A 22,721-nucleotide genomic window follows, 5' to 3' on the forward strand; every position below is an offset into this window, starting at 1 on the left:
GATCGCTGGCCCTTGCAGGCGCGGATTTAGTTCCGAAAGATTGCCAGAGCCGCAGGCAACCGGAGCGGGGATGCCATACGATGGGATGCCAAGGCACCTGATTTCAACCTCATGTCTTCGGTTCCAACAGAGTAGCTGTGCGCGTGGGACCGATGCTCGCAAGTGTCTACTTCGACAGCATGTATACTGCAAGTACATACAACAGTGCAGAGTGGAGCAAACAGCTTGAAACCTGATGCTGTCAAGATGTTAAAAGCTCGCGGGTGGTCTTGGCTGCTCCATATCGGGGGTTTATTCTCGAGCCGGCAACTGAGCCGGCGACGTTCGGGTTGCCGACGGGGTTTGGGATGCAGACGAAGGCGGTGGTGACAGGAGCCTTGCCCCTGACATTTTCGGAGTCGGCAATGAAGGTTTTGCCAAAGGTTTTGGGACTCGTGGAGTCGCCAACGGAGGCGGCGGCATCAATTCTCGGTCTGTCAAATCCTTTCTCTGAGCCTGCGTTGGCTGCGGTGCCACTGCTGCAGTCAGAGTGTATGTTGGTGATCGCATGGCGGCCGGTGCAGGAGGCTCGGCCGGCGGTTGACGCGCTGCCGGGCTTGGTTCCGAGGAGCTTGCTGCATTCTCTGGCGATGGATCAGTAGTCTCTGAAGTCGTAGTGATGCCGTTACCGATCTGCGGCACGATTCTGTCGTCACTCTCCTCGGCATAGTCTGCATCCCACGTAGACTCGTGAACGATACTCCAACCAAATTCCTCGCAATGCTCAATATCATTCTTCATCTCAAGTAGATCCTCCTCAAAGCCCCTCGAGTCCTCGCATTCCGCGTACTTGAGCTGCCAAATGTTCTCTGCATAGTCGTTCGTCCACTGTTCGGCGCAATCCGTTTTGTACCCACAGTCTTCCATTTTCTCCTCCATGTCCTCCGCCTGTCTCTCTTGGCCTGCGCGCAGACCATGCTGCAGCTTCTCCCGTAGTTCTTCCCGCTCCCCCGCATCCTTAATATAAGCTGTTCTCGGTGGGATCTTTCGCAGCTCCGTGGCACGGAAAAAACTGCGTTGTCGGGTCTGGCGCTGCCTCTCGTGCTCGTTTTCTGCCTTGACGCAGGTTTCGCAGCAGAGAAGCGACTTGGCCACCAGCAGAGTCTCTTGTGGCTCGCAAAAATCGGCGCAGTCTTTCGTGCAGCCAATTTTGAGAAGAGATTTGTGCCGGCAGCCGTACCACAAGACGGCGAAACAGCACACCATGATGCTGTTGGTCGATGTCGCCCGTTGAGCTGCTGACGACGTATAGAACTGAAGCGTAAAGCTGAGGAAAGTATGCTGCTCCCCAAGTTGACTCTGACCCTTGGAGAGGGGGTAGAAGATATTCCACTCGAATTTTGCGCCACTCGCTTGCAGACATAACAATGGCTGTTTTCCAAAAAGTACTTGTTGCGGCGAAACGCCACTATTGACTCGGCAGCCAACAGGATGTTCCTGCCTAGCACGAAAGTCGCTTCCACGTACCCAAACTCCAACATGCATGATCATCGCTTTGAAGTTCCATGCGTGTTCATTAATGTACCCTCAAACATAGCGGACGGACGAAAAGAAAGCCACAATCGTTCAACGAGAAAGTCCTCATAGACTGTCGAATTTGACCTGCGATGGGAATCTGGAAACATCGCTATACTGTACATGTAGTAATTGAACCACTGCATCTTCCTCCTTCCCAGGCTCCAAAGTACAGATATGTACAAACCTCTCTAACACCGTTTATCACGGTGAAGCAACGTCGGTCGGCTCTCGTCATCCCAGCCAGCCTTAAGATTTATGGTTACCACGCCACAAACTTTGTTTTCCAGAACTCGCGTGATTTTTATGGATGAGCGTGTTGTGCGTTTCTTAGTATCTTGACTATTTGCCGTATCTGCCGGGGCAAAGTTTATGAAGACGCCTTGCTTCTCTGAGTGGTCAGAAGCGGTCTGGCGCCTGTCGGGGCTAAAGACAAGCGCGCAAAGTCGGGACTTATGCTCCTTGACAACGATGACTGGCCAATGCTCTTGATGTTTTCAAAAATGCTCGAAGAGGGTGCGTCGATACCGGGACTGAGCGAACCGCTCGGGGCCTTTTCGTTGGACACAAGGCCTTTTGTGTGCACAAATGCACTGGAGCGCACATGGTGAGGATCCCTTTCGAAATACTTGTCAAGTATTGGATGTACCATGACCGTCTGCCGGTGAATCGTTAGAATGGAGTTGGTAGGCACGTTGACCCAGTTCTCTAGGTGCAGGTTAGTATCTCGTTGCGTGCTTTCGCTTCAATGCCATGAGCGTCAATGACTAACCTCGCTCGAACGTTAGAGGCTCGCTGGCCACCAGAACAATATCGGCACCCTTGTCCTGACGCTCCATGTGGTACTGCCTGTCGTCGGTGGCGCTAGTCCTCGTATTCCATCGTGTTCCAGAGGAATAATAGAGACTGGCGGCTTCATCACGCGCACTGCTGATGTATCTGGTGCAGATGGTGCTGTGGCCATCTGTGACGGCAAAGTTGAGCAGACTGCGGGTGTCGACGTCCTCGCTCTCCAATATTTCCTTCGGTATAGAGTCGGTGAGTTCGTTGATCTTGGCAATGGTTTGCTCGACAGCTTTGCGCAGAACAATCGGACCGAACCCGGTGGGAGGGCAGGCACTAGGGTTGTGGCCGAGACGCTCCAAGGTATCGAGGAAGAGGGCGAACGCCCACTCGCTGTCGGTGCCACCTTGGACGCGCAAATACCACTTGTCCGCTAGCTGGCTGCCTAGGCGGCGCTTGATGTACTTCCAGCCACCGAGTCCGCCATTGTGCATCCACATCAAGCTGCCGTGGGTGAAGGGGTGGCAATTGTCCTCGTTCGTGGAGCCTTCCGTGGTAGCGCGGACGTGGGCGAAGATGAGTCGGGAGGCAGTTTTCGAAGCTATTCTCTGAAGGTTTGCGCAGTTCCACGCCGGCGTTGTGGATGTGAAGAGACATGGGGCAGAGCCTAGCTTCGGGTCTGTGTAAAAGCCAATACCGAAGCCATCCGCGTTGTTCTGTCCGCGTCGCGTGTCCTGTCGGGGGGTCAGTCAAGGTTTCGGCAGTAGAGCATGTGGGCGCATTACCAGTCGTAGTCGCGAATCAAAAGACTGCTTAAGGATCGAGTGCGTCGGATCGAGGATCAGCTTGGAGAGTAGAATCTCGTCACTACCTTTGTATACCTTGGTACCGTCAGTAGAAGCTCTTTAGCGCAAGGCTTGGTGCGGGCGCGCTCACCAGGAAGCGGCACATTGTGGACGACGGCGCGAGGACTTGGTTGTTGATTGTTGACAAGAATTAGAAAAGGATGAATTGGGGATTTGATACAAAAAGCTAGGGTAGATTTGTAGGGTTGTAAAGATCGGGAAGCTCCTGAGGCTGTGTTGCGCAATTGTGCATGACTCTTCAAAATGACACCATCGGCTCCACGGCAGGGTGTGGTCAGGGCCGCGAGCGAGATCGGCCCGGATAACTAGGGGAGAGAAGGCTGGGGTAGCACAGATACAAGTCTGAGAATGACTTGAATCAGGGGGAGACTGAGGTATGAAGGAGGAAACGGATAGCTGCAGGGTTCAAAAGGGATTGAAGAGACAGGTTGCATCGGTTTGGTTGGCTGCTGGAACGCTGCAGCGGGTAGGGTAGGCGATGCGGAGAGTGTGGCGGTGGAGAGTGTGGCTTGGCTGGTGCAGCCCTGCAAGGTGCTGTAACCTTAAATCACAGCACTGTAGTACGCTGCAGACGCCGTAAGAGGACGAGCTACCTTAGAACTGTGGCTGGCGCTCGTTGCTTCTTCGTGCCATTGACAATGTTGACAAATTTCAAGCAGCATAAGAGGCAAACAAAAATTAGGACGGAACAGTCTTTTCAATTGTCATGTAGAAGTGACTGAAGCTGTCGACTCTGAATATACGCATCTCTAGAGTTTTAGTTCCTAGCTACTCGTCAGCTGCAGCTTGGGCCGCATTAACTGTGAACCATTTGAATAACTTTTCGAATAGATATAAGATTGCAGTGAGTTTCATTATGGTCATCTCTTCACCTTGGGACTTCTTTTCTAACATTTTCTCTCCGTCTGAAATTAATCGCCTACTATCCTCGGTGGTGGGTGCGTGATAGCATGAGCACAAACGCGTCCCTCTGGTACGTACCACCACCTGCAGCAAGACACAAGGATTGGCCTCATGCGGCATATCCGCACAAATTGACAAATTTGCAGCTTCAACCTGCCTCACCGCTGCTTCGGATAGTGCCTGCTTCTCATTCTACGAATAAAATACCGACTGGTATTCATTTCTCGCCCTTGAAAGCTCACGCCACAATGCACCGCCACAGTCCAGCTTGCCTGCAGCGCGACGGCCAGGTGTCTCCACTTTCCAGCGCCGGCCCCGTTGACCACCCCTGTACGGTTGGAAATGCACACCAAGCTTGCCTGTACGCGACGAGACGCGGAACCGTGTTAATGACCTCTGGCGTTTTCCCCACGTTACAGTCCTCCCAGCCTCAGACTATTGCTTGCACAAGACAATATTAATCCCTGGCAGCCCGACATTGGCATCGTCTTCTTCCTTTTCTCCTGCTTTTCAAGTTTCTGGACATGACTTCTTTCTCTTATATGCCCTAGCCTTTCGACTTCTTCATCGCGTCTCCCTCATCCGCGTTGCTTGCTTTTCGCTTCCCGGCAACTATGCATTTCCATCATGGCCCGTCCACTTACTCGACAATTCCCTCGAGCCCGCCAGCTTCCGCCGTAGCGTCCGCCTCCAATATGAGCTCGTCGCCTGCCGGCCCTTACCTCTCGCCTTCCCGTACACGGCGCGGAAAGGAGCGTCGAAATCCTTCCGTTACACCAAGACGATTTGGCAGATTCTTCACACCCCGGTCCTCTCTCCCAGGAGGCATTACTCTACGTCTGCCTCTCGAAAGCCTCAACAGCTCCGATACCAACCGTCGACCGGTATCTCCAGACTCCTTGGCCAGTGATGCCTTGATGTCGGATCCGATATGCTCCTCGCCTACGGAAAATACAGTTCGTGGCGGCACGAGCAAGCGGCACTGCCCGGAAAGCTCTATGCAGGCTCTCAAGAGGAGACGCGGCTTTCGTATGGATGATTTGTCGCTGCCCGCGCTTAGGCTGCCCGGAACTGCTTCGGATATTGCCACAGAGGAAGGCGCCACACCCCGTTCCGCCAACGATAGCCTAGGCGACAGACGAAAAGCCACTCTTGTACGACCTTCTCGTGGTCAGACCACAATGCTATTCGCTAACTCGATACAGAATTTATTTTTCAAAGCCAGTCGTAGTGGGCTGCGCAGTATAGAAGAAAAATCCCGCCCGTCTACGCCAGACGTCATATCAGCCGATGTTCAAGACCATGCGGTATGCTTCCCCGTCCCACCACGTTTTTCTCACCTCTCCTAATAATGCCACACAGCCGCTCGAAGGGTACAAGCCACAGCCGATCCGGAAGTTTCGTAATCGTGGTTTCGAGTCACAGCTCCTCAATCGTGAACATGGCTACTCCTCTTATACCGGCCAACAGCATTTCGCCACACCGGCATCTGACTACCGGGCCGAAACAGCCGCCTACTACAGCCGCAGCACAGACCTCCACCAATGCACAGCATACAACGGCCCTGGCAACACGATTCCCTTTTCACTAGCCAGCTGCCACAAAGCTCCCGTCACAGCTATTGGCGACGAGCAGGGCTACGTGCGCCTCTTCAACACAACTGACGGCGGCAACTCCACCGACTCCAAGGTGGATATCCACATCAAGGCTCACGACAATGCCATTATGAACCTTGCCTTTTCCGACGATGACCTACGTCTGGCTACTGCCTGCGGCGATCGCACAGGAAAGATTCTGGATGTCGCTACGCAAACTGTAGCAATCGAGCTCAGCGGCGGCCACTATGACTCTCTACGCCAAATCGCCTTTCAAAAGGGCCAAGCCAACGGCAACACATTAGCTACCTCGGATCGCGCCGGCCGCATTCAAGTATGGGATCTGCGCTGCTCTCCTATCCCTGTCAGCTGCTTCTCTACCCTCGGCAGCGAAAGTAGGATCCTGCATCGTGATACTAGCCTCGAGCCCGTCTCTATCAAGACTGTCAACACGATTGACAACTCTCACGAGCGCAAGATCAATGGTTCCACCAACTCGGCCTCCGTCACTGCCGTCCAATGGCTCCCCACGGGCCGCGAGCACCTTCTCCTCTCTGCGTCCGAGGCCGACGCAACCATCAAGCTGTGGGACACGCGCTACATCAAGCCTCGTCGACAGCTCGGCGAGACGCCGCTCGCCATGACCCAGGCCCCCACGAGCCACGCGTGGCGCTCCTACGGTACGACCTCGATGGCGCTGAGCTCCGACGCGGCGCGCCTCTACGCCGTCTGCAAGGACAGCACCGTGTACGCGTACTCGACCGCGCATCTCATCCTCGGCCACGCGCCCGCTCTCGAGGACAATGCCGCCAAACGCAAGCCCGGCGGAGCCCAGGGTCTCGGCCCTCTGTATGGCCTCAAGCACGACATGTTCCGCGTGCACTCATTCTACGTCAAGTGCGCTATGCGCCCCTCCCGCATCGCAGGTGGACCCGAAGTCCTCGCCGTCGGCAGCTCCGACTTTTGTGCCGTCCTCTTCCCCACCGACGAGCGCTACCTCCGCACCTCCTGGGCGGCCAACGCCCACCTCCTTCCCGAGGCACGCTCCGGCTTCTTTTCCACCTCGTCCTCCTTCCTCTCCTCCACGACGCCCGCAGCCACGACGCCCTTTTGCTCTACACCTTCCGGCGGCGGCAGTGGCAGCAGCACCGTGCCCCTCTATCGCGCCGGCACGCCCCTCATCCGCGGCCACTCGCGCGAGGTCACCACCATGAGCTGGTCCCACGAGGGCAAGCTTGTCACCGCGTCCGACGACTACGTCGTGCGTCAGTGGCAGCAGGACGCCTCCGCGGCGCGTCACCTCCGCACCGTGGGCGAGTTTGGCGGCGAGCGCCACATGGCGGGCTGGGCCGACGTGGCGGCCGACTGGGACATCGATGACGAGGAGTAAAAGGACGTGACATCCGCCACCGTCGTGTTCGGCTGGAAGAACATGGTCTCTTTCTTTAAGACAAAATCGAAGCTAGATGCAAATCGACTTTAATGAATAATGATACTCGTACATATATATATATAGCATGGAAACATTGTTGGGGGGACTTTTTTCTGTTGGTCTAGATTATATCAACCCCTTTGTTGATCACTGGGATATCGCTGGATCGAAAGTACAAGCCTGAAAAATTGGCAAAACTTGCATAGCAGGCGTTATGGAAAGGGAATCATGAGTTTTGATTTATACTCTATTATACAGGTCTAAACATTCTTGTGCTTAAGAAACCTTCTATTATATTTGTTTGTGGACAACTGTAGTCGTGTACTGGCAGGCATCATTCGTGTATTCATGCATGCTTCAAAGAAAAACCCAAAACGCCTCGATATGCAAATTCGTATCTTGTTGCTGAGCAGAGCTCTCTACTCGTCTCTCACATTCAAATCCGGTTTCGTCTCAAGCATCGACCGTCTGTCTCATGCTCGCTGGTCGCCAGTGGCAAATCACGCCGAGCTTCGCCTGGAGACCAAAATTACCCCCATAGTCACAATCCCGATAACCACGGCAAGGATGCAGCGGGTGAACTCTGTAACCTTGAGCTGCTCACGTCGGCCCGCCAATTTACCCTGCTCATTTTGCTGCGGAAGTGGCAGAGCTGAATTGAAGTGGACAGATCTAATGACCGCAGCAGGACACAGCTCGACACCTGTGGACGCAGATGCTGGTGCACGCTCAGAAGCGGGACTGCCACTTATGGGTGATTGTGATCCGGACGAGGCGCTGGAACGATGGGTTCGTCGTCTGATGACAGTGCCAGCGCTGTCGCCTTCGCTTGAAGATGCTCTTGGCGAGCTCTTATTCGCGTGCCTCTCCTTGGCTACAGATACGCTGTCGCGCAGCCGACTGAGCAGAGGCATCAAGTGCAAGTAGTCTCTGGGTGTTGTCGCAGCACTGCCACTGGGGTCCTCTTCACAGATCGCATCCAACTGCTGCACAACAGCGGTGATGTGCTCGAAGATGTTGATCGCCTCTTCAACAATATCATCCAGCTCGTTTGGCTCGAGAGCTGCTTCACAGATGCGCACTCGGCGTTTGAATTCGACTTTCAAGTCTTCGCCATCATGTGGGGTGTCAAAGTGGAAGAAGCGCAGCGGTAGAGGGTTGCATTTATGGGAACCATTATGGATCGGTGAGTCCATATTGTTGTCATCTTGAAAAGTGGGAGTTGGTATGCATGGCTGCATAGTGGGTTTAACGGGAGCCAGAGGAGTTCGCCAGAATTCATCGCCCGTCGATTCCAGCGTTGCTCGGATAAAGCGCCCCCCAGCGAAGAGCGCCATGTACATGATGTACGTATACGTGACAAGGAGAAGCGGTTTCTTCTCTATTGATGATTTGATGTGATCAACCATAGCGGCAAGAGGCGGCGCTCGGCTTGCCAATTCGAGCTGGCTGACGACGACATGGTCAGACCAGCCCGTCAAAGCCTGGATATCGGCCTTCAAGCAGCCTCCTCGCGCAAGCCCCGGCAGTTGCAGGGCGTGCAGGATGGAGTGCACTCGGACAGACAGCTTGAGCTTGTTCTCATGCAATGCGGGAGTAGAGATTGGCGAAGTCTCGGCTGGAGGTAGCTTGGGTACCGGCAACAGCGACGCAACCAACTCGGCATGGGGGTCGACGCCATCTCTTGGGCCGGGCGCAAGTAGGTTGTCCCAGAGCTTTTCAAAGGTCAGGTAAATGGGTGCAATATGCAACAGCCCAGTAACATATGTAGAGGGGTCAGAGGCGCGAGGCGGCAGAGCCAAAGGAAGGCGGGCAACGATGGACTTGTTAAGTCGGGCGTGGATTCCTCGCGTGAGCGTAGCGATGGCTTCGGCGAGGGGCTGGTCCTGGCGTCGGCGACGATGAGCGTCAGGTAACGCACCATCGGAGGCGTCCATGATGATGTTGAAGCACACACGACTGGGTCAAGGATGTTCAAGGAAGAAACGAGGTTCCGAAGGGACACGGCTCAGGTAGCGCTAGGATGGCCGGGAGGTTGTTGGAGGTGCTGAGAATGGTCGGATTCAAGGCGGGCGTGTCAGAGCAGTGTTAGCTCATATTATGAGTGATGGAACAATGTGTAACCCGAGTAAAGTAGCTCCTGCCATGTCGTCTAATGCTGAAGCCGTTGCAAGTGAATCCGGCTATGGCTTGCCTCGTGGCTTGTGTACCCGTACCACCCAGGTGCAAGCATACACAGCTCCAAGCGCGCTGTCGGGACGCTTTCTCGGGGTCTCGGGCTATGTCATGCGCAAAATCCAATAGTCCAGCGCATTCAAAGGAACGAAGGTGTCGTCACATGGACCGTTGCGTCAACATGCAGCCAAGCTATGCAGAGGCGACGCGGCGCACTATGGCGGGTAACACAGTTTGCCTGACAAGACGGCAATTGGCCACACAATGCACGAGTGCGCGTGATAAATGAGCAAGCTGCGCCTCTTTTGACACTATTTGCAGAAAGTACATCAGCTACCTGCAAGCCGGGTCACATTGGCAGCAAGTGTTGTGCAGGTATGGAGATAACAGCATGTCGTGGCCGGTGTGGTATGTGGGCGAGACACACAGGGCCGGAGCCGAGGAGGGAGGGTCAGTGGGCAGGAAAGGCAAAAGTGCATTATTAATTTTCGGCCAAATAGCATGTAAATTTTGGCGATTTTTTTAGCTCTTGAAATCCGGAGCTAACGGCCGAGGGAAAGGGTCCTTCAAGTCATTGGCACGAGGATCGAGCCGCTGGTGGTCAATCGGCCAAAAAAGCTTTTTGCCTTGTGTCCCACCTGGTGCAAGTCGAGGAACCGCCGCCACCTCAAGTGCTGTGCCTTGGCGCAAGGATTTTAGGCGTTCTCTGCGCGTTTCCACTGGACGACCGGTTTGATGAGTTCATGGTCATGGATTGCCTTTTTGTTTCCGGTCAGGGCACTTACACCACTGCGTTCAGCAGCTAAGCGGGGGGCACTGCCACTGTGGCTGAGGCCAACTACCCTGCACGACATACTGATCGGCCAACCTTGATCAACGAAGCGCTGTACAGGACGAGAAAATCCAGCAAAAATCGAAATGAACGGGTCACTTTGGTATCATTATTTTGTTTGCTTGTGTCTTGGGCTTTGAATGTTACTCAATTGTGGTGTCGCATTCAATCAGTCCTCCACCCAGCACACCTTTTCACTGTGTCCATCTCCACTGCTCAAACAAACTTTTCCGTTACTATGGCATCATCACCAATCCTCACGTTGGGGGGGAAAGCTTGCACCAAAATGATAAACCCGCCATGAAAACCTCTCGCTATGCCAACACTCGCCAGAAATCATGCCAGCAGTGCTCCAGCGCCAAGGCCCGATGCGACCGCAAACAGGCCGGGTGTTCTCGGTGTGCTCAGCGCGGCCTTGTCTGCACCTATGCTGTTGCAAAAGCTGCATCGATACCGAGTCCAGGCTCCGAATTTTCCCTCAACTTAAATACAGCAGAACCCGTGAGGAGCTCCCCTCATGGTACGGGGACAGTGGCCTTTGCCGCCAGCCACGGCGCTTCTAGTTTTGCTGTAGAGGCCGACACGCATGACGGACTCGACTTTTCACGCCTCAATCTGACCTGCCCTATCGACGTGGAAAGGATCCAAAACCGATGGCTCAATCCGTACTTTGAGCAGCCGGACCAGTCTATCAAACAATACCCGCCCATGATAAAACGCTTCGTCTTCCGCATCCTCAAGTCATACGCCGCCATGGCGGCGCGTGGACGAGCTACACTGCCCTTTGTCCACCCAACCCAGTTGGACGTTCCCGGCTCGTACCTCGCGACATGTCTGAGCCTGGCTCGCGTCAGCGACAACCCCCTGCCCGGGAGTGAAGATGCCGCGGCCGCCATTCTACAGCGGGAAATGGATGCCATTACTGCACAGGACCAAGAAGACGCCGACAACGTGACGACGCTCGCTGCCTTTCAGGCCTACCTGATTTACATTCTGATTTTATTCTTTCGGCTGAACCAAGGGCCTGGCCCTTTATTCCGCAGCGCCATGACGACACTGCAGGGTCTGGCCTGTGTGGCGTCCCGAAAGGGCCTCGTCTGCGCTGCCGATGCTACGCATACGCGACCGCGATGGGAAGAATGGATTGTCGCCGAGGCGAAGCGGAGGACGCTCTATGTCATGTACTTGCTGGACAATGTGCTCTCTGACCAGGAGAATCTTCCTACATATCTCGGCACGGAGCTGCGCGGGCTGCCAGTTGCCTCGGACAAGCCGCTGTGGCAGGCCCATACGCGTGCGGTCTGGGAGAGGGACTATAATGTCTTTCTGGCAGAGTGGTCAGAGCAGGCTTTGACGATTGATGAGCTCTGGCCGGTTCCACCGGAGATGGACGACGCTGGCATCGTTCGACGTCGAAGACGAGTTGACCATTGGCTGGAGAACCAGGACGAGTTTGGTACGATGCTATTTGCCGTGACTGGCTGTACACATGGAAGTGTGTGACTGTGCGGTTGGAGCAGGATGAGCTACGGCGGAAGAGTTGCATCATAATGAGTGCCCGGATTCGCGGAGTAAGGAGCTACAGCTAGATAAAATTGGAAATCATCATTGCTGTAGCACTCGTGGCCGCCCGGTCTCGGCGAAAACAGCTCTGCTGCGTGGTGAAAACAGAACCAAGTGTCTTCATTTCGCCGAAGAGAGCGGGGGCTGCTTAAAGGTGAAGAATAAGAATGTAGAGTCAAGATGGGGGCGAGATGGGAACTGAGAGCAAGAATTTGGGTGATTCAAGAGATTACAATTGGCTACGCCGGGATGAAACCGAATTTCGGATTCGAACCGAAAGTGGAAGAGCGGGGGCGCCTTTCCCCAGGTCCGAACTGGGGCCGTGTCGGACTTCTACGGCCGGTGCGGGTATGCAGGTGATGCGGCATTTGCCTGAAAAAAAGGGAAAGAAAGAAATAAAGAAGAATCCGAGATGCATATGCCTCGCAGCCTGTGTCAACTTGGCAGTGCTTAGCTGGGTGGCTGCGCGCAGTGACGCGGACAACCATTGGAGAGGTTCAGTCAAGGAACTATAAGAGAAACCATGCATTCACGGCGAAAATCCCAGGAAACCAAAGTACACGTTTCTATTATCATTTCGACTCTCATCATTTGACCATTTGCTTTTGCTTCTCATCATGTATTCTCTACCGACTCCAACACTGCACCTACGCGCTGCCAGTGCTTCCAGTCCTGTGCCATCCTGCATCACTGCCGTCCCCGAGAAGAACGGCTACGTTCCCCCGGAGGCATGCAACGCCAACTATGGCTTCTATCCAAAGTGGGAAGACAACTGCGCTTTTGCCGTCTTCTTCGGGCTGACTGCCGCAGCGCACTTGGCGCAGGCTGTCCTCTACAAGAAGGCAGGTTTCATGCTTGAAACGCAGTTGAGCGTGCCTTGTCGCTAATCCGCTACACTGCAGAAGTTCTGCTGGGTTATCATCATGGGCGCATTGTGGGAGTGCATCTGTTTTGTTCTGCGAACCCTAGGCGCGCGAGATCAGCAAAACTCCGACTATGTCATGCTGTCAACGCTCTTATTCCTGCTCGCACCACTGTGTAAGCCCCCTCGCTCCAGAAATCCAGGAAGGAAGAAGAGGACAACTAACCAAAGGAAAAATTAAATAGGGATCAACGCATTCATCTACATGGTCGTATCCCGACTCGTCTACTTTCTCGACAGCGCGAAGAAGGTTCTGCGGATGCGAGCCACTTGGATGGCCAAGGGCTTCGTGTCGGCCGACATGGTGTGCTTCGCGGTCCAGGCCATCGGCGGCGGGCTCATGGCTGGCGGCCAGGACCACCCGAAGAGCGCCGACCTGGGCAAGAAGATTTACATGGCGGGATGCGGCATCCAGCTTGCGTGCGTCATTGTCTTTGTGTTTGTGGTCGCGGCGTTTTACCGCGGGGTGCTGCGCGACACTCGTGCAGGCACGGCCAAGACACGCAACCGTTGGATCCAGCCGTTATTCTGGGTTATCTTCCTAGTTCTGGTCCTCATCGTTGTAATATCACCCTCCCCCCCCCTCTGCCGGCATTTCGGCCGCATTGGACTAAATGTCAGGGCATTTTTAGGAACGCATCATCTTTCGTTTGGTCGAGTTCAGCCGCGGCGCCGACAACTCCAACCCGATGCTGCGAAAGGAGTGGTACCAGCTCTACCTCGACGGCCTGCCGATGCTGTTTGCCCTGGCGGCCCTCAATTTGGTGCACCCGGCGCTCGTCCTGCAGGGCGCGGACAGCGACATGCCGGCCTCGAAGCTGCTGCGATGCTGGCGTCGCCGAAAGTCCGAATTTGGCCCTATCCCGCTGCACTCGATCGAAGGTTTGGAACGAATTGCCGAGAGAAAATAGAGTCATGGATATTGCTAACCCGGTGGGCAGACCTGCGAGAGTGATCTTCAAGGAAATGAGATGGCGGGTTAGGTGGTGGCCCACTTGCATGGTGACGGGGTGAGCTTCAGCGGCTTCGGCAACTACGTTATAGCCATGGTTTAATCAATATGATCTTCTCTGTACCTGCGGCTGATGCTGGAGTCATTCTGAGTGCATGAAGCACAAGGGCGGCTGACAGCCCTACGCTGTTCAGGCTCGCCGATGAATGAGTGGGCTTCGAGTAACGTTCTGTAGACGGAATAGCTCATCAAGATTGCCCAGGCCAACTTTTACTTGGAAGTTTGGTATGGATGATAAATAATATATAATGCACTTTAGTCACAGGTAGTCACAGTACAACGGAATATTCCGTTCTTTGACGGAAATCCGCCGAGCACGGATCTACGCGGGACAAGGGAGCCAGTACCGAGGCACGCGAGGCTGTCCCTTTGAACTTTGCAGAACTTGGCTACTTTCTTGGTTTGTCCCTGACAAGTATCACAGCAGTTCATCATCGTTTCATATATATGTGATTCCACATCGAGATATATGTTCCAAATCGCTACAGCATGTACATATGTACATATGCACATATGTCTAGATGTTTGATTAATCCGCCACCCTCGCGTTGCGGGAGAGGCGGGAGTACCTGAACGGTACTCCAACCTCCACTAGCGATAGGTGCCTGAAGAGGGCCAGTGCTGGTACTAAGTTCGCCTCCTGGGAGATTACCGCTAATAAGCTTAGGCCGGATTAGCTCTTTGTCATGTTCTTACTTGAACAAGCATACCTCGGGGCTTTTCTCCCTGTGGCAATCGCACTATTTTTATCCAAGCTACGGCGGAAAGGGAAGGTGCGATTTAACTCCACATCGGCTATTGTGATAATGACAACAATTGACAGCTGATTTCCTGGGGTCATCCCTACACTTATCGGGGAGAGGGGCAAACAAAGCAGAGAGAGACGATAGAGAGTGCGAACAATGGCCATTGCGTGCTGGGACGAGTCGAGGCCCCGTGTCGTCGCGTGTGGCCAAAGCACGAGCATGGCATCTTTGATGCTTGTTTGGATCGTGTCGGCCAGGCTCACACCATGTTTAATCATCTCCCTTCTCGACATTGAGCTGAGCCTCCGGTCTTCGGACAGCCTGATAGGGGGCATCCTGCACTGCTTGCCGAATGTGACGGCGCCCCCATCGCCAAGTCTCCATCGCCAAGGCAGCAACAGCCACAAATCGGCCAGATACATTCAAAGGATGATCGCCAAGGATTCCTGATGGAACTTGTGTTTTGCGACGTACCCGACGAGAGCTTGTATCCCCCAATCCTGTCTGGGAATGTAGCAATACTGTTGACAAGTTTACTTTACACATGGAAGGATGAGGCGATTAGGAATAATCAGCACCAGAAGGTCAACCTGCTCCTCTGGGCCTAGGGAACTGTTGCGCCCGTGTGGTTAGCTTCTCCGGTGCAGGTGCCAAGGCCTGGGATGCGACGCTGGCAGCAGACCAGTCGCAGCCCCAAACCCCGGCTTGTCGCCGTCGCCGGGAGTGGACGATCACGGCACTTGGGGCAGGAGTTCGCATTACGGAACCGAATCTCTAAACAAAACGCGACTAATCTAGTAACAGAAGGCAGACCTTCAAGATGGAAGCACACCAACGCCAGCTCGCGTCAGGTGTGCCGACTAGAGCCATCGAATGTTGGAACGGAAACCAGGAAGCCTTGCAACGATGCTGGTCAGCCGTTTCAACCTTCCTATTGTGGCAGTTGGAATCATCTTCAGCACGACCTGAGAAACTTTGCGATGGAGTATAAAAAGGTCTCTTGCGCTCCGTTACGATAGTCATTCAGCAACCCAGTCTCATCACCTCTCTTCCCAAGCATCTTCAACAAAGACCTTCAGCATGGTTTCCTTCTCCAAGATCTGCTTCGTCGCAGTGTCTGCCGGCAGCGTCCTTGCGGCCCCTGCCCCTCACGGCCCTCTGGTCAAGTTTGGCGAGATCACGAAGCTGCCCTCCAAATGGATTGCCACTGGTGCCGCCGACGGCAACGCCGTCATCAAGGCCCAGATTGGTATCAAGCAGAACAACATCAAGGGCCTCCAGGACAAACTCGCTGATATCGCCGACCCCAACAGCCCCAACTACGGACAGTGGCTGTCCAAGGAGGAGGTTGACAAGTACAGCGCTCCCGCTGCGGCCGACGTTGCTGCTGTCAAGGCTTGGCTCGCCGACTCTGGCATCACCGACGTCACCATGCCCACCAACGAGTACGTTTTCTCCTAAAGATTCTCCTTCCCTGGGCAAAGAGACCATGCTGACCAACTGCACGTAGCTGGATTGAGTTCTCCGTCCCCGTCTCCAAGATGGAGACACTTCTGGGCAGCAAGTACGAGTGGTTCATCCATCTCGAGACCGGCGAGAAGGTTCCCCGCACCAAGCAGTTCTCGATTCCCCAGAACCTGCACAACCTGATTGACGTCGTCACTCCCACGACCGTCCTCTACCACAACATGGGCCCCTCGGTCCACAACAGCCCCCAGGCGGCCGGCGCGTCTGGCCTCACCAGCCCTGCCTCCATCAAGTCGGCCTACAACGTCGACTACAAGGGCACCGGCAACACCCTCGTCGGCACCACCGGCTTCCTCGGCGTCGGCGCGTCCCACCAGGACTACGCCAACTTTGCCAATCAGTTCTCGCCCGGCCTGAAGGACTTCAAGGACGTCGGCATCAACGGCGGCAGCAACAGCGGCGACGGCAGCGCCCTCGAGGGCAACCTGGACACGCAGTACTGCGGCGCCCTCGCCTCGCCCAACCCCAGCCAGTACCTCGCCACCGCGCCGACGGGCAGCGACGGCAGCTCCTTCAACGATGCCATGCTCGCCTTTGGCAACTACCTCAACTCGGCCAGCAGCCCGCCCTCGGCCGTGTCCACCAGCTACGGCGGCGAGGAGGACGGCACCGACCCCAACTACATGGACCGCATCTGCAACGAGTTCATGAAGGCCGGCTCGCGCGGCGTGTCCATCTTCTTCTCCTCGGGCGACAACGGCGTCGGCGGCAACGGCGAGTCCAGCTGCTACAACGGCTACTACCCGCTGTGGCCCGCGACGTGCCCGTACGTGACCACGGTCGGCGGCACCGAGTTTGACAGCTCGGGCCGCGAGGTCGTCGCCAACTTCCAGCAGTACAACAAGAACGTCAAGTCGCCTGGCGGCGGCTTCTCCAACCACTTCCCGGCCCCCAGCTACAACAAGGCCGTCACCACGGCCTACGCCAACGGCCTCGCGGCCGCGCAGAAGCAGCGCCTCAACCCCAACGGCCGCGGCTTTCCCGACATTGCGCTCGTCAGCGTAAAGTACCAGGTCAACGTCAACGGCGCCATCAGTCAGGTCCTCGGCACCTCGGCCTCGAGCCCCAGCGTCGCCGGCATGGTCGGCCTCATCAACGACTACCGCAAGACCCAGGGCAAGTCCAACCTCGGCTTCCTCAACCCGCTCCTCTACTCGGACAAGGTCAAGCCCGCCATCCGCGACGTCACCTCGGGCGCCAACTTTGGCTGCGACAGCTCCGGCCTCCCCGCCAAGACTGGCTGGGATGCCGCCTCTGGCCTCGGCTCCTTTGACTTTGGCAAGCTCCGTACTCTTCTCTAAAGGATCGGGTGTGCAGCAACTACGCGCCGAATTATGTCTTTCCTTGTCCTGTTTATATGACGCCAAGTACATAAGAAAAAACGATGATTAAATTGATATGAATATACAAAATTTGCTTTCAAATTATACTGTTAAAAATACTACCGCCGCTTTCAGGACTGTTAGTGAACAAAATCCGAATGCGACACCACTGCTCCCGCAATCATGCATTTTGAAGATGTTACCGAGCCAGGTGCCTTGTACATGCAGTTCAGAGCAACTTGGCATTCTGCATCAGGCAATCTGCTTTGTGGGAGCGGTATGAGCGAAAGCCTGCTTGCATTTACGTGCATTGCACCCCAACTGTCAATGCGTGTTATGGATTTAAAAGCACCACGCTCTACCTCCTAAACGAACAAGATCATGGCACGGAGTTCTCCGCTCGAGGCTTATCATGCCCTGGCCGCGTGATGCTTCTGTTGGTCTCCAGAACTGCAATACCTGCCTCATTCCGACTAGGTCAGCCCTGGAGGCTCTTTCCCGGCCGCCACCCAGTAATGGTGTCGGCGCCACCTACTTTTACGCTTCCGCATAGCGTTGATCCAACATGACTAAATGCAATGAATAACCGATTTCCCAGCCCCCGCGGAGTTGCGTCGGTCCGGGATCAGCCCAGTTGAATGGCTAGTCTTGGGTAGCGCAGATGATTGGCGGGAGTAATGGCCCGGAAGGATGAGGGAGGGGGCGTCATGTACCAGCCTGTAGGGTATATTTAGTGCGGGGGTTAGAAGATGGGCCGAAGATCCAGGCACGCAACGCTAGGGGACATGAGGATGATCTGCAGCCGTGTAAGCGAAGTAGCACTGTTTAAGGCAGCAGGGGATGGTGATGAAGGATTCTTTTTGAGCCGAAATTGGCGGCGGAAAGCTCTCCGCTGCAGGTTGGAGTTTGGCAGTGCTGGTGCTGAGCGCCATCGCACGTGGTGGGGATAAGGCTAGAGGTCATCGACAAGTGAGATTAGCGAGATGGCCAGGGGAATGAAGCGATGCAAATATTTTCTTTGCAGACTTGGAAGACTGTTCTTGCACAGTGTCCTTTGCTTCGCGCTCTGCTAGCTATTTGGCAGATTTATTGGATTATGCGTCTCACTGTAACAGTGGCATTGACCTGCGTTGGACAATAACGCTACAGAGGCAGTCTCTGAAACCACTTTACCCAATCTCTGCGTGAATATTGCTGCCGCTCAGTCATTTATTTGCTATTCTCATTCCAAGAATCGACTTTGTGTCTTCGGTCAACCTCACCTCAGGCTTTGCAGTGGATCTACAGCGAGGAGGGGACTGCCGAGAGACGAAACGCCACGGCAGATGGCGCTAAGGACAAAAAAAGGGAGCGAAAATACGCAAAAAGGCCGCAGTTACACGTGGTGTTGTGGCGATCCATGACAAAGCTACAAAGTCAAAGTCAAGCAGCCATCAACTGGATCAAGACTTCATCTCGACGATTTATTTTTTTCCGACGACTGAGACGCCACAAGGGATATCTGGATAAATACTTGCACGACGCACGGGACCAAGCTCAGCATTTTGGCACAGCGAGGATCCCCGTGTAGATATTGCGCTGAGGCTTGCGCATTCAACGGTCGGGTCTTGTCGCCACTCCATCTCAGGAACAAGCTCTTCTCCCCACCCATCAGAAAGCGCACAGCTCCCGCAGAAATCATTATATATATTTAATATTGTCGCCTGAGGAGCACCTGGCCGCCATGATTATCGACGGCGAGACGTACGCATGCGAGAGCTGCATCCGCGGCCACAGGTCGCGCAACTGCCAGCACAACGGTGAGCCCGCATCTCAAAAATAAAATGAAAAAAGATAAAAACAATAGTCGTTCAACCCGTCGCTGACCACACACCCTCTACCAGATCGCCCTCTGCAGCACATCAAGGCCAAAGGCCGCCCCGTGTCGCAGTGCAACCACTGTCGCTCCGAGCGCAAGAACAGATCCGCGCATGTCAAATGCCAGTGTGGCAAACGAGCTTCCGAGGGAGGGTCTGGTAAGCAAAACCCCCCGTCTCGTCTCTTGCGCGGGCAAGCCGGCACCGGGACCATCTTCTAACAAACGTGCAATTGTAGACTGCGGCTGCTTTTCAGGCCAAAAATGCAGATGCGCGACGAAAAAGAGCCCCAAGCAGGAACCCACGAAGCTCGGCGACGTCTCGGACCAGATCTCCGAGCTGGCGTCGCCCGCAAGCATGTTGACCATGACCAGCCCTGCACAGCTGTCCTCCGCGGGCACTGATTTCCAGTGGTCCGACGCAGCGACGCCGGCGTCCAACTTTACGTCGCTCGATGGGCTGGCGCAGTTTGACCCCGACGCATGGATAAGCAGCCCGCAGCTCGACAGCACGATGGGCTTCGGCGGCGGGGGAAGCATGGACCAGAGCGCTGCGATGCCAGCCGCGGGGGCAGAGAGCGGGACTGGCCTCTTCTCGTCGCCTCAGCAGCAGCAGCAGTTTCCGATGGATGTGCCGGATTTTGCAAGCATGAATGAGTGGCCGGCCATGGACGACGAAGCGACAAAGCAGCTTCTCGCCATGATGGATGCTTCAGCAGGCGTGGACCTGGACAGCTTCGACGCAGGCGCGCTTAGCTTAATGGGAGGGAACAGCAACGCGGATTCGACGTTTGGGCTGGACTTTGCGCAGCAGCAGCAGCAGCCGTCGCCGCAACCCGCGACGGACAACGCAAAGCCAGCGTGCAACTCTAAGCAAGAAGAAGGCTGTGGGCCTTGCTGTGGGTAGCCTGTGACGCAATTTCTTTGTATATTACAATAAAGTACATACATGACATGTCAACAATCTTTAAACCCCGGAAAAAAAAAATCGATACCATGTTGAGAAATATCCGATGAGATCGGACATTGCGCGCGTTATCGCATGACGGGGTCCCAGCGCGCCACCCCCACCATTGCCTCATCTTCAAATCTCGCTCATCAAAGCCATACAACTTCTCAACTCTCCCCAACTCACATCAACACCATTTCCGTCAAGCCCCTGAGAATGACAAACACACCCCTCCGAATCGGCTACGTGCCCGAGCACTTTTCCACGCCCATCTACTTTGCCCAGAAGCACTACGGCCTCGATGCGACGCTGACGCCCTTCCCCTCGGGCACCGGCGCCATGATCGCCGCGCTCCGCGCAAAGGAGATTGACATTGGCATCGGCCTGACCGAGGGCTGGATCGCCGGCCTCGGCAAGGAAGACGCGCCGGGCGACGGCGGCTACCGTCTCGTCGGCACCTACGTCGACACTCCTCTCTGTACGGCCCCCCTCATCCTCTTCCACTCCCGCCATCACTCCCCTCAAACTAACAACATTCATCTTCAGGCTGGGCCATTTCCACCGGCGCCCAGCGCCCAGAGATTACATCCGTCGAGTCCCTCCGGGGCGGCAAGATTGGCGTCTCGCGCATCGGCTCCGGCAGCTACGTCATGGGCTTCGTCCTCGCCGACCAGCACGGCTGGCTGTCACCTGGCGGAGAAGCCCCCTTCTCCGACAATGTCGTCCTGCACACGTTTGCCAGCCTGCGCGCCGCCGTCAACTCTGGCGAGGCCGACTTCTTCATGTGGGAGCACTTTACGCAGAAGCGCTACTTTGACGCCGGCGAGATCCGCCGCGTCGGCGAAATCTACACGCCCTGGAGCAGCTGGAAGATTGTGGCGTCGACGGATCTGCCGGACGGTGATGCGCGCGTCCGGGCGCTGTTTGAGAAGCTGGACCAGGGGGTGGCGCACTTCAACGCCAACCAGGACGAGGCGGTGCAGTACATCTGCACGAACCTAGACTACACAGAGGCCGACGCTCGTGAGTGGCTCAAGACGGTCAAGTTTCCGGCGCAGACAAAGGGCGTCAAGGCCGAGACAGTCGAGAGCTGCGTGGCGATTCTGCAAAAGGCGGGTGTGCTGGTCCCTGGCAAGGGAATGCAGCCGGACGCCATGGTAATTTAAAACATTGCACGAAAAGGATTGAATCAAGAAATGATGGTTTGAAACAGAAGTGTAGCATTGACATAAAATATCTAGTTTATCGATCCACACAACTATTCTGTCCATCACAATAAAAATGACCGACACCTAGTGTTTAACTTTTTGTTGTATTCACAGCCCATCTTCCCTATGTTCAGAGAGCTCGAGCTTGCAGCCCCGGTGCCTCGCGTCCATGCTCCATTTACGCGGCATCGACGCACTTGTCGGTGGTGAAAGCAGCCTGGGCGTTCTGGAGAGACTTGATAATCTTGTTGCCCTGGGACTGGACGATGCTCTGGACGGCAGAGGGGGACTTGGCCTTGAGGGCGGCAACGAGGGCCGTGGCGTCCGTCACACCCTTGTCCAGGAAGTCGCGGACGGTGCCGCACTGCTTGGCCTTCTCGACGTCGGCGATGCGGCTCTCGAGCTCCTGGGCCAGCGCGTCGCCCTGCTTGGCGAGGTCGTTGGAGGGGCCGACGAGGGACAGGCACTCGTTGACGGTGAGGGGTGTCATGTTGGAAATGGCCGTGGTGCCGGCCTCGACCTTGGAGATGACACTGGCGGCCTCGTTCTTGAGCGGCGCGGGGTCGCCGTTGAAGTCGGCGGCGGCCTGCTGCAGGTTGCTGAAGCCAGTCTTAACATCGGCGAGAACAGAAGTGACCGTGGCCAGGTCACGCTCAACGAGCGTGGGAGGGGAGCGCTCGACGGGGGTAGCGACAAAGGCGTTGGCGCCAGCAAAGAGGGCGGCGGTGACAATGCTGAACTTCATCTTGGAAGATTTGGAGTGGAAGATTTGAGGAGAGAAAAGGAAGTTGATTGAGAAGAAGAGAAGAATGAATTGGAAGAAGAAACTGGGTTGCTGAAGTTGGAAAGACCAGGGGAAGGAAGCACGGATGCTGGCTTATATAGTCGTGTTCCAGGTCTCAAACAGGAAGCTGCAAGGGCATCGCATTCACGAGCGACAGGCCGCAGCCGAGGTGCATCTCGCAATGCAAACTTTCTTGGCAAGAGCCAAGCACGACCTGAATAATTCTGACGCGTAATAAATTACGCTTTCCGGGGGGCAGAGTTTGGGGAAGCCTGCGGGAGCCGTCACAGGTAAAGGCCAGGCCAGGAGTGGGTGTAAGCGACCCGAGGTCTCTCCACATCGCGACGGTGAGGCCAAGTTAGATCCCCGCCGCCTCCGCAGCCTGGGCATCACCGACTAGGCCGAATCGAAAAGATTCCCCCGCACTATTACTGGACTTTTCGCTGGCCGGTCAACCTATCGGCAGTTGCTGATCAGTCTCGAGTTGACAGGCAACATCAATGCGGGGTGGGGGTGGCTGCGTCTGGCTTTCTTAATGGCCGTTGCTATACCCCGCAAACCCGCAAACCCCATCATGTCAGACTTGTTTCCAATATTCTCAACGACTGCATCCGGGGGTCATACGATCCCTCTGCGGGAATCGTTGTGTTCCAGGGAGAAACTGCCTCGAAAAAAGTCTTTAAATAGTCTAGA

General features: G+C 55.3%; 10 protein-coding genes across 10 annotated transcripts; 6 read left to right on the plus strand and 4 right to left on the minus strand.

Moving 5' to 3' along the window:
* Positions 1-241: 241 nt before the first annotated feature.
* LMH87_002652 (uncharacterized protein) lies at positions 242-1,245 on the minus strand (the record flags this gene model as incomplete). The annotated part of the gene is made up of 2 exons (XM_056194144.1): positions 242-621; positions 669-1,245. The coding sequence occupies 2 exons, from the start codon at positions 1,243-1,245 to the stop codon at positions 242-244; spliced, it is 957 nt and encodes a 318-aa protein (XP_056051112.1).
* Positions 1,246-1,924: 679 nt separating this feature from the next.
* On the minus strand, positions 1,925-3,288 carry LMH87_002653 (uncharacterized protein; the record flags this gene model as incomplete). The annotated part of the gene is made up of 4 exons (XM_056194146.1): positions 1,925-2,262; positions 2,327-3,071; positions 3,123-3,218; positions 3,274-3,288. The coding sequence occupies 4 exons, from the start codon at positions 3,286-3,288 to the stop codon at positions 1,925-1,927; spliced, it is 1,194 nt and encodes a 397-aa protein (XP_056051113.1).
* Positions 3,289-4,801: 1,513 nt separating this feature from the next.
* On the plus strand, positions 4,802-7,091 carry LMH87_002654 (uncharacterized protein; the record flags this gene model as incomplete). Its single annotated transcript, XM_056194147.1, has 3 exons — positions 4,802-5,260; positions 5,312-5,413; positions 5,469-7,091. 3 exons carry the CDS (start codon positions 4,802-4,804, stop codon positions 7,089-7,091), a joined length of 2,184 nt encoding a protein of 727 aa, XP_056051114.1.
* A 542-nt stretch (positions 7,092-7,633) lies between these two features.
* LMH87_002655 (uncharacterized protein) lies at positions 7,634-9,070 on the minus strand (the record flags this gene model as incomplete). The annotated part of the gene is made up of 1 exon (XM_056194148.1): positions 7,634-9,070. The coding sequence occupies one exon, from the start codon at positions 9,068-9,070 to the stop codon at positions 7,634-7,636; it is 1,437 nt and encodes a 478-aa protein (XP_056051115.1).
* A 1,370-nt stretch (positions 9,071-10,440) lies between these two features.
* On the plus strand, positions 10,441-11,643 carry LMH87_002656 (uncharacterized protein; the record flags this gene model as incomplete). Its single annotated transcript, XM_056194149.1, has 1 exon — positions 10,441-11,643. One exon carries the CDS (start codon positions 10,441-10,443, stop codon positions 11,641-11,643), a length of 1,203 nt encoding a protein of 400 aa, XP_056051116.1.
* Positions 11,644-12,320: 677 nt separating this feature from the next.
* Positions 12,321-13,580, plus strand: LMH87_002657 (uncharacterized protein; the record flags this gene model as incomplete). The annotated part of the gene is made up of 5 exons (XM_056194150.1): positions 12,321-12,545; positions 12,606-12,741; positions 12,811-13,187; positions 13,258-13,507; positions 13,567-13,580. 5 exons carry the CDS (start codon positions 12,321-12,323, stop codon positions 13,578-13,580), a joined length of 1,002 nt encoding a protein of 333 aa, XP_056051117.1.
* Positions 13,581-15,463: 1,883 nt separating this feature from the next.
* Positions 15,464-17,211, plus strand: LMH87_002658 (uncharacterized protein; the record flags this gene model as incomplete). Its single annotated transcript, XM_056194151.1, has 2 exons — positions 15,464-15,828; positions 15,894-17,211. 2 exons carry the CDS (start codon positions 15,464-15,466, stop codon positions 17,209-17,211), a joined length of 1,683 nt encoding a protein of 560 aa, XP_056051118.1.
* Positions 17,212-18,955: 1,744 nt separating this feature from the next.
* On the plus strand, positions 18,956-19,994 carry LMH87_002659 (uncharacterized protein; the record flags this gene model as incomplete). The annotated part of the gene is made up of 3 exons (XM_056194152.1): positions 18,956-19,031; positions 19,116-19,247; positions 19,327-19,994. 3 exons carry the CDS (start codon positions 18,956-18,958, stop codon positions 19,992-19,994), a joined length of 876 nt encoding a protein of 291 aa, XP_056051119.1.
* A 135-nt stretch (positions 19,995-20,129) lies between these two features.
* LMH87_002660 (uncharacterized protein) lies at positions 20,130-21,202 on the plus strand (the record flags this gene model as incomplete). The annotated part of the gene is made up of 2 exons (XM_056194153.1): positions 20,130-20,514; positions 20,583-21,202. 2 exons carry the CDS (start codon positions 20,130-20,132, stop codon positions 21,200-21,202), a joined length of 1,005 nt encoding a protein of 334 aa, XP_056051120.1.
* Positions 21,203-21,422: 220 nt separating this feature from the next.
* On the minus strand, positions 21,423-21,989 carry LMH87_002661 (uncharacterized protein; the record flags this gene model as incomplete). The annotated part of the gene is made up of 1 exon (XM_056194154.1): positions 21,423-21,989. The coding sequence occupies one exon, from the start codon at positions 21,987-21,989 to the stop codon at positions 21,423-21,425; it is 567 nt and encodes a 188-aa protein (XP_056051121.1).
* Between the last annotated feature and the right edge of the window lie 732 nt (positions 21,990-22,721).

The sequence above is a fragment of the Akanthomyces muscarius genome, chromosome 3 (genome assembly GCF_028009165.1).
Source record: "Akanthomyces muscarius strain Ve6 chromosome 3, whole genome shotgun sequence".
NCBI classification, from domain to species: Eukaryota; Fungi; Ascomycota; class Sordariomycetes; order Hypocreales; family Cordycipitaceae; genus Akanthomyces; species Akanthomyces muscarius.